At 43.0% G+C, this 15,572-nt stretch overlaps 1 protein-coding gene across 1 annotated transcript in view; it reads right to left on the bottom strand.

Annotated features, from left to right (window-relative positions):
* LOC117267063 (filamin-A-interacting protein 1-like) overlaps positions 1-15,572 on the bottom strand; it is a 30,402-nt gene that overhangs the window by 1,229 nt on the left and 13,601 nt on the right. Inside the window, exons 2-5 of the mRNA XM_033642678.2 lie at positions 11,208-11,502; positions 10,593-10,766; positions 10,331-10,509; positions 686-3,491 (exon numbers count right to left, since the gene is read on the bottom strand). Of these exons, the coding sequence (XP_033498569.2) occupies positions 686-3,491; positions 10,331-10,509; positions 10,593-10,766; positions 11,208-11,495 (3,447 nt within the window). The 5' untranslated portion in view covers positions 11,496-11,502. The remainder of the gene's footprint in view (positions 1-685; positions 3,492-10,330; positions 10,510-10,592; positions 10,767-11,207; positions 11,503-15,572) is intronic.

Here is a 15,572-nt window from a genome sequence, read left to right as displayed (position 1 = left end):
AATATAAAGCCATCAGCTTCAAGACAATGAAGAGAAGACTTCAAGCATTTTCTTTACATTTTGGGGAAATAAGTGTTTTCGCTTTCGGTCTGAGAGTTACATGAGAAAACGAGTTCCTCTCTCACGTTTGTACAATAAATATAAGCCTGCAGCCAGCAACCGGTTAGCTTAGCTTAGCACAAAGTCTAAAAACAGGTTGTTACAGCTAGCTTGGCCCTGCCCAAAAGCAACAAAGTCTTGCTATCACCTGTAAAGCTAGATATAACACACATTTAAGTCTTCTCTGCTTATTATGGTAAACATCAAGTGCAAAAATGACAATTTGACATTTTACAGGGGGGTTCACTGTAGCCAGCTATCTACTGTAGAATAGCAAATTATCATTTGTACACTTTGGTTTTTGTATGGATTAAAAAATACAAGCTATAATGTGATCAGAGGTGCTTAACAGTTACTACAATGGAAGTAAATTGAAATTTCTGTACTTATTATCATTCTAAAATGATCTACTTTTTACTGATTTCTTTGGTAGCAAGTACCTCCAGTTAACTGTTGATAGTAATATACTGTGGGTGGATTGCTGTTGGGCAGGTATCTAAAAGAATGGACAAACTATTTAAAGGTATCTATAGGAAAACATGTTATTCCATAATTTGGATGAACAGAACCTTTAAGTGTAACTTACCATGCTTTGTGTGTGTCTTGGAGTGGTGGATGCAACAGGGGAAATAGTGATAGTGCTCATCACTTTGCTCTGTGTGCTCCTGGTGGCAGTGGTGGTGATTTGGCGAGGGGAGCGTAAAACCGTCCCAGTCGATAAGGTCATTTCCTTGCTCTCCGTTGCAGCAGTCACTGGCCTGACTACCATCTTAGGGGTCATGCTGTTGCCGAGATGAATGTGGATCTTGTTATCGTCTGTGGTGGTGATGATGCTGGTGTTGTTGTGGCCCTTCCTAATAGGCATTGGGACCATCTGCTTCTCGGGGGTGACCTTGAAAACAGCTCGGCCCATGGTCATCTCCTGAGGTTCTGGGGAAGCAGATGCTTCAGGCACTATGGCAGTGCTCACTGTCATAATAGAAACAGGGGACAAGGGCCTTCCCGAGGCAGAGGAGGGGACTCGGGTGCTTTCTGGAGACTTTGCTCTGGATATCGTTGTGATGGTGACAGGAGACTTGGCTCTTTCAGGGCCCTGAGGTCCAGTGGTGGACCTTCTCTTGTTAGTTGGAGCAGAGTAGGTGGGAATGATTGTGATCCTGGATTTAGGTTGAGCTGGGTTGGGACTGAGGGGGGCTGAGCTAGTGAAAGCATCCTCAGCAGTGGGGCTGCTGATCTCAAGAGTGGCCATGTTGTTTTGGTGGTCAGGTGTTACACGGATATGCAAAGGCTGCCCTTGCTTTTGGGACATGGTCAGTTGAGAAGGCAAATGATCTCCATTGATTTGCAGATGCTTTCCCAAGTTAGACTCTTGAGGGGTGTTATCCTTTTTCCTCATCCAGGGAATCCAGGATTTCTTCACACCAAGGTCGCTACCAGATGATGGGCAACGCTCAACACCACTCTTCTCTGTTGGTTTCTTCAGGCACTTCTGTCTGAGGTTGTTCATGATGTGATTCTCTTCTTGAACAGACTTCCTGATAAACACGGCTGGGGTATCCTCCTCTGCTGGCCCAGTGGATGCTGCCTCTGTCTGCACCCCAGTGGAAGTCACAGCAACATCCACCATTCTCCTCCCATTCAAACTGGGCCTTAGTGCTCGACTGTGACGCTTTGCTACCTCCAGTTCTTTGGTGAGATGGAAAACTTCAGTGCCCATGTTCTTGGCTCTCTCCTCTTCCTCCAAGAACCTCTGCTGCAAGACAGAGTAATCTACTTGGAGCTGAGAAAGTTGGTCTTCCTTGTGCATCAGTTCATGGATCTTCTCCTTGAGGGCTACAACATCTGCCTGTAGTTCCCTGGTTTTGGCCTCCTCTCTTTTGCATCGCTGTCGTAGGTCTGCTTCCTGGCTTTCCTCCTCTCCTTTCTCAATTGCTTTGTTCCGTGCTATCTGACCCCTCATTTCCTCCACCTGTTGAGAAAGAATGTTGGCTTTGTCTTGTTCGGTCATGAACTTTTTCTCTAACATGTCGTACTGATCCTCGGTTTTGATCAAATCTCCCTCGACTACTTCAAGTTGTTTGAGACGCTTTTTCAGGCGCTCAATTTCAAATGTCAGCTCCTTAACTTTGTTGTCTTCTCTTTTGACGGGGTCAGACAGTCTTCCTGGTTCGCATTTCACTGAATTCTTCACTGATAGCTTTTCTGCTTGCTCGAACCCATCTAACCTCTTTTTCATTTGACTGACCTTAGAATTAAGATCTTTAGTTTTATCAATTTCATAGGCTAGCTTCGTGCTCAGCTCCCCCTTTTCTATGGTTAGAGTCTCTACTTTGGTTTCCATCTCTGATTTCAACTTTAAGAGCTTTTTGCTTTCCTCTATCAGTTTCTCAGTCACCTCCATAACTTTACCCTGCTCAACTTTGACCATCTTGCTCAAATCCTCCTTCTTCTTCTCGTCTGACTTCATTCTTTCCATCAGGGTCTTTCGTTCTTCCATCAGAGCAACAGTCAGTGATTTGAGCTTACTCAAGTCATCCTTAAGGCTCAGCTCAGACTTTTCTAACTTGAGTTCAGAAGACTCCACCTCTTTCATACGGATCCTGAGAGCTACAACTTCATCTGAGAGCTCTTTGGTGAGGCCCTTTTCTGTGTCTAGAGCAGTGTGTAACTGTGCACACTCAGCCTTGCTTACGCTGAATGCACCCTCAAGTTTCTCTAACTCCATCATTCTTTTTTGGAGCTTCTCCACTTCCAGCCTTAGGTCTTTGCTCTTACTATCCTCCTCTTGTAGCCTCTTTCTGAGCTCCTTACACTGATTTTCAGTCTTGGTAATCTCCTCATCCTTTCCCTCCATCTCCAGCACCCGTTTCCGCAAGTTCTCCAACTCAGTAATCAAGTTGGAGTTGCCACACTCGCCTTTGCCGATCTTCTCCCTCAGCTCCTGCAGCTCCTCCTCAGATTTCTTCAAGGCCGTGTTGCTCTCCTCCAGCTCCTCCACTTTATGCGTAAGCCCTACAAGTTTGGCATTAAGTTGACGGTTGTGGATCTCCTGACTGGCAAGCTTGGCACTCATCTCGTCATGTTGTTGGGTGAGCTTGGCGGATTTCTCTTTAAGCTCAGCCTCCAGGCTCAGGACCCTGTGGCCATCCTCCTTAGCACGCTCCTTGGCTTCACTCACTGCCTGCTCCCACTGCTGGAGCTGCTGGCTGAGTTCCTGGGCCCGCTGGCTCTGTTGGTCCATTTGCTCCAGGTGCTGCTGGCGCTCATTGACTAACATCAGGGCAAATGACTTCAGCTTGACCAGCTCCTCCCGCACCTTGGCCAGACGTTTAGAGTGCTCCTTCTCCTTCTTTACCTGGTAGGCCTTCTCGTTCTCAAGCAACCGCTTCAGTCTGAAATGTGAAGGGAAGAAACAAAGGCGAGGCATTAGTGTGGTGTTTTATTCAAAGTGAGTGCCTGTGTATCTGTGTTTGTCATCGTGTTGTGGAAATTTGAATAACTTGTTTTTCAGGATTTTATGTTTTATCCCAGCTAATGTTTCCAAGATAGAGAATGATCATCCCAATTTTATACAGACATTTTATAAGAATGGTTCGCATGTCAACATGTTCTTTAAATATCACTCACAGAAATCCAGTAACTCAACATTTTACCACACAAAATATATTTGGCTGCTGAAAACGAGTCCAACACTTGAAGCCATGGCAATTTATCTGAGACAGCACAGACTTTGATAGAACTGATCATAACACACATTACATTTTGCAATAAAAGGAAGTTCATACATGCTATGCTACTATGCAGGACAAGTAATATGATCAAGAGAGAAAACAGGCAAAAATTAAAACTACAACTCCAAAATACTCCTGGTATTTCCATCCTTGTTGTTGGGATAGAGACTAAGAGCACAAACTGCTACTGAAAGTTTAACACCCCCTCACCAAGTGGTCTTCTTTTCTTTCAGCTTCTTTCTATGCTGCTCATGCCCATTCTCATCTCCGGCTCCAACAAAATGCATGCAAAGCAGATTGAATGCAAAGCTGCATCTTTGCCTTGTACACTCCCAGGGACATACAATATTCAGCCTGAACATTTTTGCATTGCAAAAAAAGAAAAAAAAAAACAAATGAGCAGAGGCACCAGCACAACACAGAACATTGTGCATCTACAGCTTAGACATTCTATAAATGCTCAATATGCATAGTGGACACAGTCATAACACCTCAAAAACTTTACAACAAACCCCATATAAAACTTACCCACTATGGATGCTCTACAATCAGCACACACAAAAAAATTGGGGGCTTTAAAAAAATCCAATGAGAACACATAAGAAGTAGCAGAGGCTTTCTTTTTCACAAATCCTCCACCGTCACATTCCAGGCATGTTATCAGGACAATGAAAGGTGAATAAATACAGTGGAGCACCACCGGACTTCTAGTGAGTGATGTCATCTCATCCATATAAGGCAGTGATGTGTGTATGAGAGTGTGTGTGCTGCTCTGCTTGGGACACTGTGAAGGGGGTGGGACCCTTACCACAGGAGGAGTGTTTCACAAAACTCCCCCTAATTTTCATGCTTTCATAAAACATGGCATGTTGGAGGAAAAACAACTAAAGACTTTTTTCCCTGCCAGAAAGTTTACAAAGAATGAAGAAGTATTACTTTTTTTTTTTTTTTGCAGACAAAATACAGTTTAGTCCAAGTTTGGTGCAATGTAAATTATATTTCCATTGTCCAAAGTGTAAAGGATATTGCCTTTGCAGACCGGAAGCCATCTCATTGGTACAGGAGGCAGGCGAGATCGTCTCCTGTAGTTCCACTCAAGGGGAAACTGGACTTGAACAGGGCTCCTTGAAAAGTCAACATGTGATGAGGAAAGCAGATATGACCGAGGTGGATGTCTCCCTTGAGGTGAAGAAGATCTGGGAGGATATGTAACCATGATTATAGGTTTATGAAGCACCATGCTCTGACTTTGGCACGGAGCCGTATAGATACAGTTAATCTTTGGACACACCACAGTTAACGAAACCCACATCTCTGCAAATGAATTCAATTTGAAACTCTGATGTTGACTGACAGTTTGTAAGTGACAGTAAACATCTACATTGATTCATATTACCAACAGCCGTAGTTGCCAAGTGGGATCAGTGGGTCTATCATAGCCATCCAGATCACAGAGTGCAGCTCTTAAAATTCATACCTAAACAGTCAGATGTCACTGATACCCTAGATATTGGCGCTCTAAAGTTACTTTCATGCAAAGGTCAAAGACATGATGTCAGTGGTACTTGGCTCCAGTGGTCACCAGCTCTGTTTCTAAGGAAGAAATAACTATGGACAAATTGGCTGTGTTCAGTATAGTCCCTCAAGTGTACTGTAGGTTTAGGAAAGTTGTTTGAAGGGTTGAGGGTTTCAAGTTCTCAGGCGACTTAAATGTGCGTGCGAGAAATAAAAACACATTTCTTAAGTAAATACACAGGTGCAATCCATAAGCCAACATCCACTGGAGAAGGTTGTTTTATTTTCATCATGGAACAACATCTCATCCCATGTTTCCTGGGGAATTTGCTCAGAGGCATTGCAGCCCCTCTGTGTCAGCGGGCCGAGGATTGAGGCAGACATGAACTGCCAAAAAGCTGTCAAAACACTGTGTTGTACAGTAATGACCTCTCTTGACAGAGAAAAAGCATTAAGTGTTAAGCAAGAGAGTCGGTGATAGTGTACACTACACAAGATTGATGTGGTGTTAAAAGAGAGGAATCAGAGGCAAAGTGGACATCGGACTATTTAAAGACAAACACAGTCGGTCTACACACACTGTGTTCTGACAGATGGAGGAATAATGTGAAGTTTTTGTCATGAGGCTTTAAAATGACAACAAAGCAACTGTCAGGTCTGCATTTTCATTTTGTGTGCGTGACTTTACATGTGAGCCGTTTCTTCCGTTAATCATTGCACATACCGCCGTGCCACTTAAATATGTTAACTCCTTGACACATAAATTGTTGTGTTGCCTGAGAGGGTGTGAATGGCTAATGGCTACCAGTCAGAAACTGCTTCCTGTGCCCATCCTCTGCATTCCTGCAGGTGTTTGGCACAAGACCTTTGACTTTTCTCTCCTCACTCTCACCCAGATGGCGGGAGGAGATCTCACCGATAAAGACGAGTTGATGACGTGCTTCCATCTCACCTGAGAAAGTGAATGTCAAAACAGATACCAGACACGGCAGATACGTGCATGTTTCTGTGTAGGCGTTAGCGCTAATATGTCCTTGCAATGAATAATGTTTTGTGCATGTTTGAATCAGTTTTCACACAACTTGTCTGTGTTTTGTATATTTGCATGAGCTCATCAACAATCCTAAGTCAGTTTTGTGTCCTTCTATGGCATCAGAAGAATCTAGGCTCTGCATGTGTTGACAGATCCAGCAGAGTTCATCCCTTTAACTCTCTCTGTGAGGTGACAGAGGCCGACCTGTGCACGTGCCAAGGCACCTGCTGGAAACTACCTGGCATGAGAAGGAGGTCATTGAATGCAAACCAAGGATCAAGTGAAAGTTAAGTGGTAGTCCATTTGTGATTTGTGCCATATACTTTAAACTGAAGCCTATAAACATTTTGGTCATGATACATTCATTCATTCATTCATTCATTCATTTTCCGTAATCGTTTATCCTATTGATTCATAGCCTACAGTGCTTTTTTAAATTAGCTTAGCCAGCTAGCAGCTAGCAGCTTAGCTCTAGGAATGGCAATATCAACCAGTGACTTTGATAAAGATTGACAGTGGATGGACTGTCTTGTCATTGCCAGGCTGTTGTCATGCATTGTTCGAATGTATACCTACGAACCTTGAAGTATTTTAAGATGACCCATCATCATGTTTCTTTTACTAAACCTAACTTATGTAGCCATGTAACTTTACATTAAGTACGTAACATCCTTTGTGGGGCTCTAATTCGTCATACGAACCGTTGTATGAGGATACATTGGAAGTCTCCAACAGACAGTCATGGTTCCCAGAAGATGGAGCCTGCTTACGTGATCCCCTGACATTTTCTCTAGTGCCACCATGAGGTTTACATTATGGGGATTCCACTGAAATGTCTCCACACCGATTGGATGTATTGTAATTGGGCACAGGCATTCATGTCCTTCTCAGGGTGATTTGTAATGACTTTGATGATCCTCTGTAATTTCCTCCAGCACCACCATCAGGTCAAATTTTAATATGTCCAATACTTTGGTTTGTGACCAAATACATGCAAAACTAATGACATTGAACCAAAGTTAGCATGCTAACGCCATCAACTAAAATGGTGAATGGTAAACATTATACCTGCTAATATCATCACTGTGAGTATGGTAGTATTCTGATGTTAGCATTTAGCTCAAACCACTGTTATGCCTATGTATAGTTTCATAGAGGTGCTAGCATGGCTGTAGACTATCCTATTCCATCTGTACTGTCAGAACTACTTTTGTTAAGATGGTAAAATGCACAAAACTGCCTGTAGATCAAAGTGATAACCAAAATCTTGACTTTCACCTCCTGATTTTATCTCTGCTCTACCTCTGTGATCATTCATGCATATATTTAGCTTCAGGTTAGATATGTTTTGGAGTCAAGTTCAGCAGATTGTCAGTCAACAGACCAAAGTATTTATTCAACCTTATGTAACCAATATTGTGTATGTTGCAGACATGATATACATTTCTTTAACCAATTTGGCTGAAATCATAAAACACCCAGCTCCACTGTGTATAACTTAATTTAGGCATGTGTGCACACAGATTTACAATCGAGAACAAATTTTTCATTGAAATGCTTTGAATCATGGCTACCCTCTTTCTCTGTCTCGTGAAACCAGCCTAAGGAGTAGCTGTGAGCTAAAGTCTGCTGCTCCTTTCCCAGCCCTCTCTTCAGGCATGTGATGGCAGCTCAGCTGTCATGACTGTGATTTAGGCTCCATGCTCTGTTTCCTGTGTCCTGCAGTAAAAGCTCAGGGAAGAGAGGTAGTCAGTGCCTCCGCCGTTTGAAGTTTTGACAGTTCATGATATGCAGCATATAAGTGGTCTCTGGTCTGCTCTACAGATGACTGACTATATACAGTAAATTACAGATGCTCTCACTCTTACTCAGTGGCACCCCCCAAGGGGGTTCAGGGAGGCCATGGCTACCCTGGAACAAAAGATAATTCTAGACATTACTGTTTTTAAGAGGCTCATTTTTATGCTAGTGCAGAGGTAGTGGCATCTTGTGAAACTAGATTACCTAGGCATCCATTGGTACCAACCACTCCGACATAGCTTGTCAGGAAGGCAGCTAAATAATGCTCCAAGGTTAGTCTAAATTTTACGAGGTAACAACTGGCATGGCCATTTTTACAGGGGTCACGTTAACCCTCGAGTGAAAAAAGGTGCTGTGGGTACCCATAAGTCTCCACTAAACTTAAAAAGGCTTGATTAAAGTAAATTTTTTGTTCCTTACAATCGATGTACTCCTTCAATTCAAGCTTCGAAGAATTCGGTGTTACCCACAGAATTAGACTTGATTTGTGGCAGCTGGAGGGGTCGTGGGTCAGTGTCAGCAACAGCTGATCGCCAGTGATCAGTTGTTAATGCCCTTCAACGCAGTGCTGAAGGATCGTCCCCGTGAGAGTCTCTCTTCCTGCTCTCTCTGTCTGGATAGCACAAGCTAACACAGCACAACGTGATCTCATCACTACTTGTCATATTTTGCCCCTTGAGCAGAAGCCCTGCAGCAGCAAACATCCAACACCAAGCCGTTTATCTTCCAGTGACAGTGAACAAACAGCTCCACTGTTGTTAAAGCTGTAAATAACCATTGGGTAAAGTTAGCTTTGTGATGCTAACAGTTAGCTCTGCCACTGTGTGTGGGTCCTGCAGCAAAGTTGTGGTGATTGGACAAAAGGGCAAAGTCGTACAGAATTCACAAGGATTGGCTTAATTTGTGATTTGTCTGTTGTGATAATGTGTAATGTTAAATGTTACAGTATTAGCCTATGCACATCAGATAATTTGTAAAATTAACACTAAGAAATCAAAGTATATCAGTATGCAATCCCTTAACTCTTGTATCAACTCTAATATATACTACAACAGCATAACCTCGCCAACCTTATGAAAACTTTCTGGGGGCACCACTGCTCTCGCTGTGTCTCCCTTACACGTGCTATCATGCCTGAGAGCTGATCTCTCACGCTTATTGTGTGATAATGGACAGAAATGTCTTATGGGAACTGCAACACCAACAAGCAACAGCCAATCAAATTCTTTCATCTGTGAGTGCTTTAATTAGTAGGGCCTCCTCTTTCATACACATTCAGTGCACATCTACACATTCACAGCCACGCTTGTTTGATCACCATGAGGCCCTCCACACACGAGATGCAATCATCTCCTCTCCGGTGTCAAAGAGTGTGTACGTCCCTCTTTCTCTCCCCGCCCAACCTCTCATCCCATGTCTCCTCTTGACCAACAAGCCAGGTCGCAACCTCGTTGATGACTTCATTTCACAGATGATGTCATGGGAGATTCACCCCTGTCAAAGCCCTTTATTCCTTCATTTGTTTCTCCTCCCGTTCCTCCACCCAGTGGCCTCGTCTCCTCCCCTCTCTACCCCTGACCTCCCTCTTTACCACACCGAAGAGCTTGACCCCGTCTCCACTCCACCTCCACCTCCCCCTCTCCTCCACACTCTCCGTACCTCTCCCTGTCAAACGAAGGTATGTGAGGTTATCACTTCAGTAACCAGCTCCCTCCCTCTCTTCTCCTCTTCCCTCCCTCATTACTCACTTGGCTGATGAGGCCATCTTTCACACATTCTCAGATGTCGATGCATTCCTTCGCCGCTCTTTCTCGCTGGATTCTCTCACCTCATACACTTCACATGTTCCACACTGGTTTAACAAACCATGTTGGCTCGATGATTCTCTTTGGCCACTCTTCTCCTTCCCCACTGTTTTCACCTGTCACCCTTTCAGTATTAGTCCAGCCACTTCTTTCACTGATCTATTTGCCAGTGAATTGCAAACACACTGCTTGTTTTAGTGTGACAAATACTTATACTGACTTCAAATATTATAGTGGTACCACTGTACATAAAACCAATAGTATGTTGTTTTTATTCAGACTTGAATTTGATGTGTTTTTTGTGTGGCAGTTTCATTCCCCAGCTCCCTCATTCCTCTCCTCCTCACCTTTCCCTCTCCTGCTCCAGAAGGTTGGTGAAGTCATCGCTTTTGTTCATGTAGTCCGCGTGTTTGCGCTTCTCTGTGTCCAGCTCATGGACAGTGCGTCGATGGCACTTTTCGGCGAGCAGCAACTGACCCAGCATCCTCCTGTACGTCTCCTTGTGCTTCTCCTGCAGACGGTCCAGCTGAGGAAGTACAAAGACATTCTGAATATTTGCACAGCTGATTTTCAACATGTAACTGCATTGAGTGACAGTTGCGAACTGACCTCAACCATAGGCTTTTGGTAGACACTGGGGTCCTGCAGCTCCCTGCCAGCGATGAAGTCGTCCCTCTGCAGGGCCTGGAGGGCCGAGCCAGGAGCTGCGGAGCCATAACGTGATTCAAGATCCTCTGAAACAGTCTGTTTGGACTTTAGCATGCAGATAACATCTTCTCTTGCCTGAAAAGATATAGAAATAAAAACATATACAAATGATACAGCATATTATGATGTAACGGGGGAGGAAGACTGTAAGTACACTGTCTGGACACCTGTTTGAAGGGACACATTTCTTTGTCTCAGACATGAAAATGTGAGAAATAATGCATCAAATATGTTCCATTTTGCTCAGATGTCACTGGGTATTGTACATCTTACATTTTAGGGTGTATACACCACTGTGGCATTTGTTTCATGTAGTCACATTTGCCTATTTTCTTTGTTTTACTACCATTTCAACCACCAGATGGAGCTATTGTGCATGAAACTGCAGCCAAACTTAATCATTGAAAGCATGTGCACTTTCCATTTAAACTGACCTTGTGTTCATCCACAATGCTTTTTACACACATACCCTACTTATAACAGCAGGTCAAAGGTCAAAGAGAACACCTTACCCACCTGAACCTCCCCCTCCATGATCCCCAGCAGTTTCAGCAGATCCTCCTTGGACAGATCCATGATGTCTCCTCTTTTATCACCAGCCTCGGGGGAATCAAGCAGCAGCTTCTCTTTGTCAGAGATCACCTCCACCTCCACATTATCCTCGCCCTCCTTCTGCTGAACTTTGGCCTTCAGGCTCTTCACAGGCAGACCCACGTCCTGTTCTTGGCTGATGTCATGGTCACCCTGTGGAACCCCAAGCACCCCATTGGCCGGGCTCTCCACCCCGCTGCTTTTGGACCTCATCTTCTACCTGCACCAAGAACAAAAGTAACACTATTTCAGATTACGAGCAAAAAGCTCCAGCCTTCTGTTGTTGTTTTTTGGCGCAATTTATCTTATGTTTCACTTTTTTGTTATCCAATTTTTAGGAAGCCTATTTCACTTCCAACTGAAGGTTGTCCTCTGAATGTCTATCTACTGTAACACAGATCGTGTTAGCATATGGTTACAATCTAAAGTGTGTTTTATGACTTTGGCACAGACCACTAACTCCCTTTTATCAAATGGCATGTTCACTCACATGACCATAAACATACCATACATATACATAGGGTTACAATTGGTGGGCACTGCCCTATTTGACATTCCTAATCTGGAATAAATATCCACAATGACCCAGCACTGTGTGTGTGTGTTTGTGTGTTGTATGGCGGTGTGTGCATTCCTGACACGTCCCGGCCCCTCACAAGGCTTGTGTATCTCATGCTGAGTGTTGATGGTCTGGAAGCACATTTGTGGCACTCCTGGGTGCTTTAACCTTCTCTGCTGACATTAAACGTCTGAGTCAAACATTTTATCCAGATCCTGAAAATAAATCTGTTGGTGACACACTCTAAATTAAATTTCATGACATTAATCATTTATAACGACACGAGTCATGGTGGGGTGGCCTGCAGCATGCATGATTACTTAAACATACAGTAAGCCAAGATAATAACATTAAAGAGTTAGTAGGCTACACACAGCTCACTATTTCAGTGGTTCTCAATCTTTTTTCTGTGTTTTTACTGGTTGATCAGAAATAAGGTGAGCACACATAAAGTCTCTGCCTGTGATGTGCCAAACAGCATAGAAAAAACATTGATTTGTAACATGAAACTGTTTTGTTTGGTGTTTTTACTGGCTTTATTCACCTTGTCCATTTGTTTTCGAGAGGAAGAGGCCTCTGCAGATAATTCGTCTCCTGGTAACAACCTCCTGAAGTGAAGGAATTTTTACTGGTAGAAGTTTTAGCTGGTTGAAATTTGCAATCGTCACCACCAGATGCCACTAAATCTCTCTAAATCTTACACACTGTTCCTTTAAGTATTTTGACTGTTAAACCATTACTTTAAGCTCACCATCTCAACTGTTTATAAACTACCTTTAGCTACATATTTCAACTATAATGTTAATTCATTACTGTTAACAAACTCATAGCTAGCTTATCATAGCTGGCAGCGGGTGGTTATTGTGACAATACTGTAACTTCAATTAAAAGCCTGGTCCCAATTATACGCCCAGTCTCAATTAGACATCTGGGGTCTCATTTAAAAACACGAACAGACAAAAGCCAAAAATGGTGTGCGCCAAAAAATTTCTACAATCAGGCTTTCACCTCACCATCTGTATCGCCAGTTTCCCATCTCCAAATGTAAGTGTGGGTTAAAGTTTCCCCCATCAAATCTGCTTTTATAAATCACAACTTTTGCACTGGAAATGGCCACTTTCAGGCCTTGTTTTGTGCATACGCAATGTTTATAAATGAGACGCCTGGTCTGGTCTGGTTGCCAAGCAGTTAATTTTTTTTTATAGAAGTTCTTCGGATGTATAAAACCGGGTTCTTGGCTACCTCAAATTATGTGTCCATTCCTCGATTACCCTGTAAGTTAATCACATTCCTTTAGTCCGTAAGGGTCCTCAGGTAAAAAGAATCAAAACAGGATAAAGTGGTGTTGTGTCGGTGTGCTGGGTGTCAACTCTCACCCTCTTTCTGATGCGCTGTCTGTCGGAGGTAGATCGGATGAATGATTCATAACTGATATGTTATCTGAAGCCTACATTTTATACAAGTTATATTCATACTGGTTTAAATAAACAATTTGATTTCATTTCCCAATCTTTGCTGAGCAACAGTTTTGTGTGAAAGGAATTAAAGGCCTGTCCCAAATATAGGCCTGTTGATTCCAGTGATTTAAGCAAATAATAGCCTAGGCTATTAATTGAAGTTTTACAGTAATTTACTAAAGGAAGACTATCAAACCTGTTTGTAACCACATTCACTTGTTTATTTTCCTTTTTCACACAAATATGTGGATACATCTTTTTTTTTAATTTTTCCAAAATAGCTGAACAAATACCCCTGACTGAGAATCACCACCATAGCCTAAACGATTAAAGATGTACAAGGGCGTAGGTTTTGTCTCAACAATGGGAGGGACACATATGAGTGATGAACACTTGGCCACCGTTTTATATTAGAAGGCACTATGGTGAAATGTAATGCACCAGTGCCTTTTCTGCATATATTCATGGTGGATATGTCTTTATTTTCATCAAAATAAATCTTCTCTGCTACTTTCCTGCTTTTATTGGGAGGACAAATGCACATGCGCTATATATCGATGTGGATGTGACTCATGTGCCCCCCCCTCCTGAAATCAACGCCTATGAAAATGCGCTGTAGGTCATTAGGATAGAGGTGTGTGTGCCTCTCTTTGTGAATGTGTTTAAGAGCATGTCCCATATGTGTGTGAATTTATGAGTGTGTTTAAGCTTTGTAACAACAGCCTTGAGACATTGAGCAAGTGCACTCTTTTTGATTGATTTCAGATATGACATCAACAGTGCTTTTTAATTACAAACAGAAAATGCCCCCAGCCCCCAAATTCCCCATCGTGGAACCCTGGTGATGTCATAGCACCCTGACCTCTGAATCATGCGTTGAGACATCCTGAGCAAGCTCGCCAAAATGTTGTGAATTCTCTGTTAAGCACACTGGAGGCACACAACAGCACACACAAAACACACCAGCTATGCATGTACACTGTATATGGTACAATACATGTAGACACACACAACTGTCCAGATAAAATATCAATAAGCATTTGAATCAGTCTGACTAGATTAAAACAAGGTGACAAAAGAAAATGTGCTGCTATAGAGGAGGAATTAGCCTTTCTATATGCAATGTCAAAAGGTTTGAGAGTGAGTCTATCAAAGGTTTCGCTTCACATCAAGAGAAATGTTTATCTTCTTCTGTAATGGTGGTCAGCGAAGTTAAGACTGCAGTAAATTCTAATGACGCTTGAAACCATTCCTTCTGTTTCCAGGAAAAAGACCCGAGCACATGAGAGGGAAGCATGTAAGATAACAGTGAATGCATCTCTCAGTTCAAACCAACACATTAAGAACATTCCTTATCTTAGTGCTGGAAGTTCAGTGAGTGCACACTGGCTCCAATGAGAACTGAGATTAATTGCAGTGCCTTCTTTCCTGTCCATAACTATTAGTTTCAGCTGGGGCTTGCTATCATTGAGTCAAATGTCGTAGCACAGCAGCGTACACAAGCGCTCGCAGTGCTCATCCCACCATTCAAGCAGTGCCAGAGAGTTATGACCAGAGAAAGGCCCAGTGGTGGAGAGCATTAAAACTGGGTCGACAAGAGTGATGAAACATAGAAACATGTGCAGTACTGTAAATGACTCGGGCAGAGTTCCTAATACCGGCGACAAAATGGTTGACACAGAGTTGGGCACTTGAAGGTTTATTTTTAATTTCTGGGCTGGTGCCATGGAAATCCAGAGGAGCTACTGTAACAGCCCGCCTCAGTTTGCGGCATCACTCCAGTTCAACAGGGCAAGCTGGCGAGTGTGGGTGTGTGCGGAGTTATAGCTGAGAGCTGAATGACTGTCAACAGTTATCATCAATTAGTAATGCAATAAATCTCTAAACGTCTTAAAGGGACAGTTCACCCAAAAATGTAAATAGATATTTTTCCTCTTACCTGTGGTGCGATTTATCAGTCTAGATTGTTTTGGTGCGAGTTGTCGAGTGTTCATGATATCGACTGTAGAGGTGTCTGCCTACTCTTGAATATAATGGAACTAGATGGCACTTGGGTTGTGGTGGTAAAATTTCCACAAAGATGCATTTTAAAAACTCAACAGCAATGTCAAGATAATCCACAGACCTTGTTGAGAGCAGTTTCAAGTAGGAACTATTTTCTTTCTACCAAACTACACTCACTAACCTTATCAACATGGAGAAGGAAGCATCCTCCTCACTTGAGCTGTAACATTAGCTAGCTCAGTGGTGCTAGGTGAGCTAGCAGTAGATGCA

Source organism: Epinephelus lanceolatus, chromosome 15 (assembly GCF_041903045.1).
Source record: "Epinephelus lanceolatus isolate andai-2023 chromosome 15, ASM4190304v1, whole genome shotgun sequence".
In the NCBI taxonomy this organism is placed as follows: domain Eukaryota; kingdom Metazoa; phylum Chordata; class Actinopteri; order Perciformes; family Serranidae; genus Epinephelus; species Epinephelus lanceolatus.
Note: the sequence above shows the minus strand (reverse complement) of the source record. Positions and strands in the feature narration are given on the sequence as shown.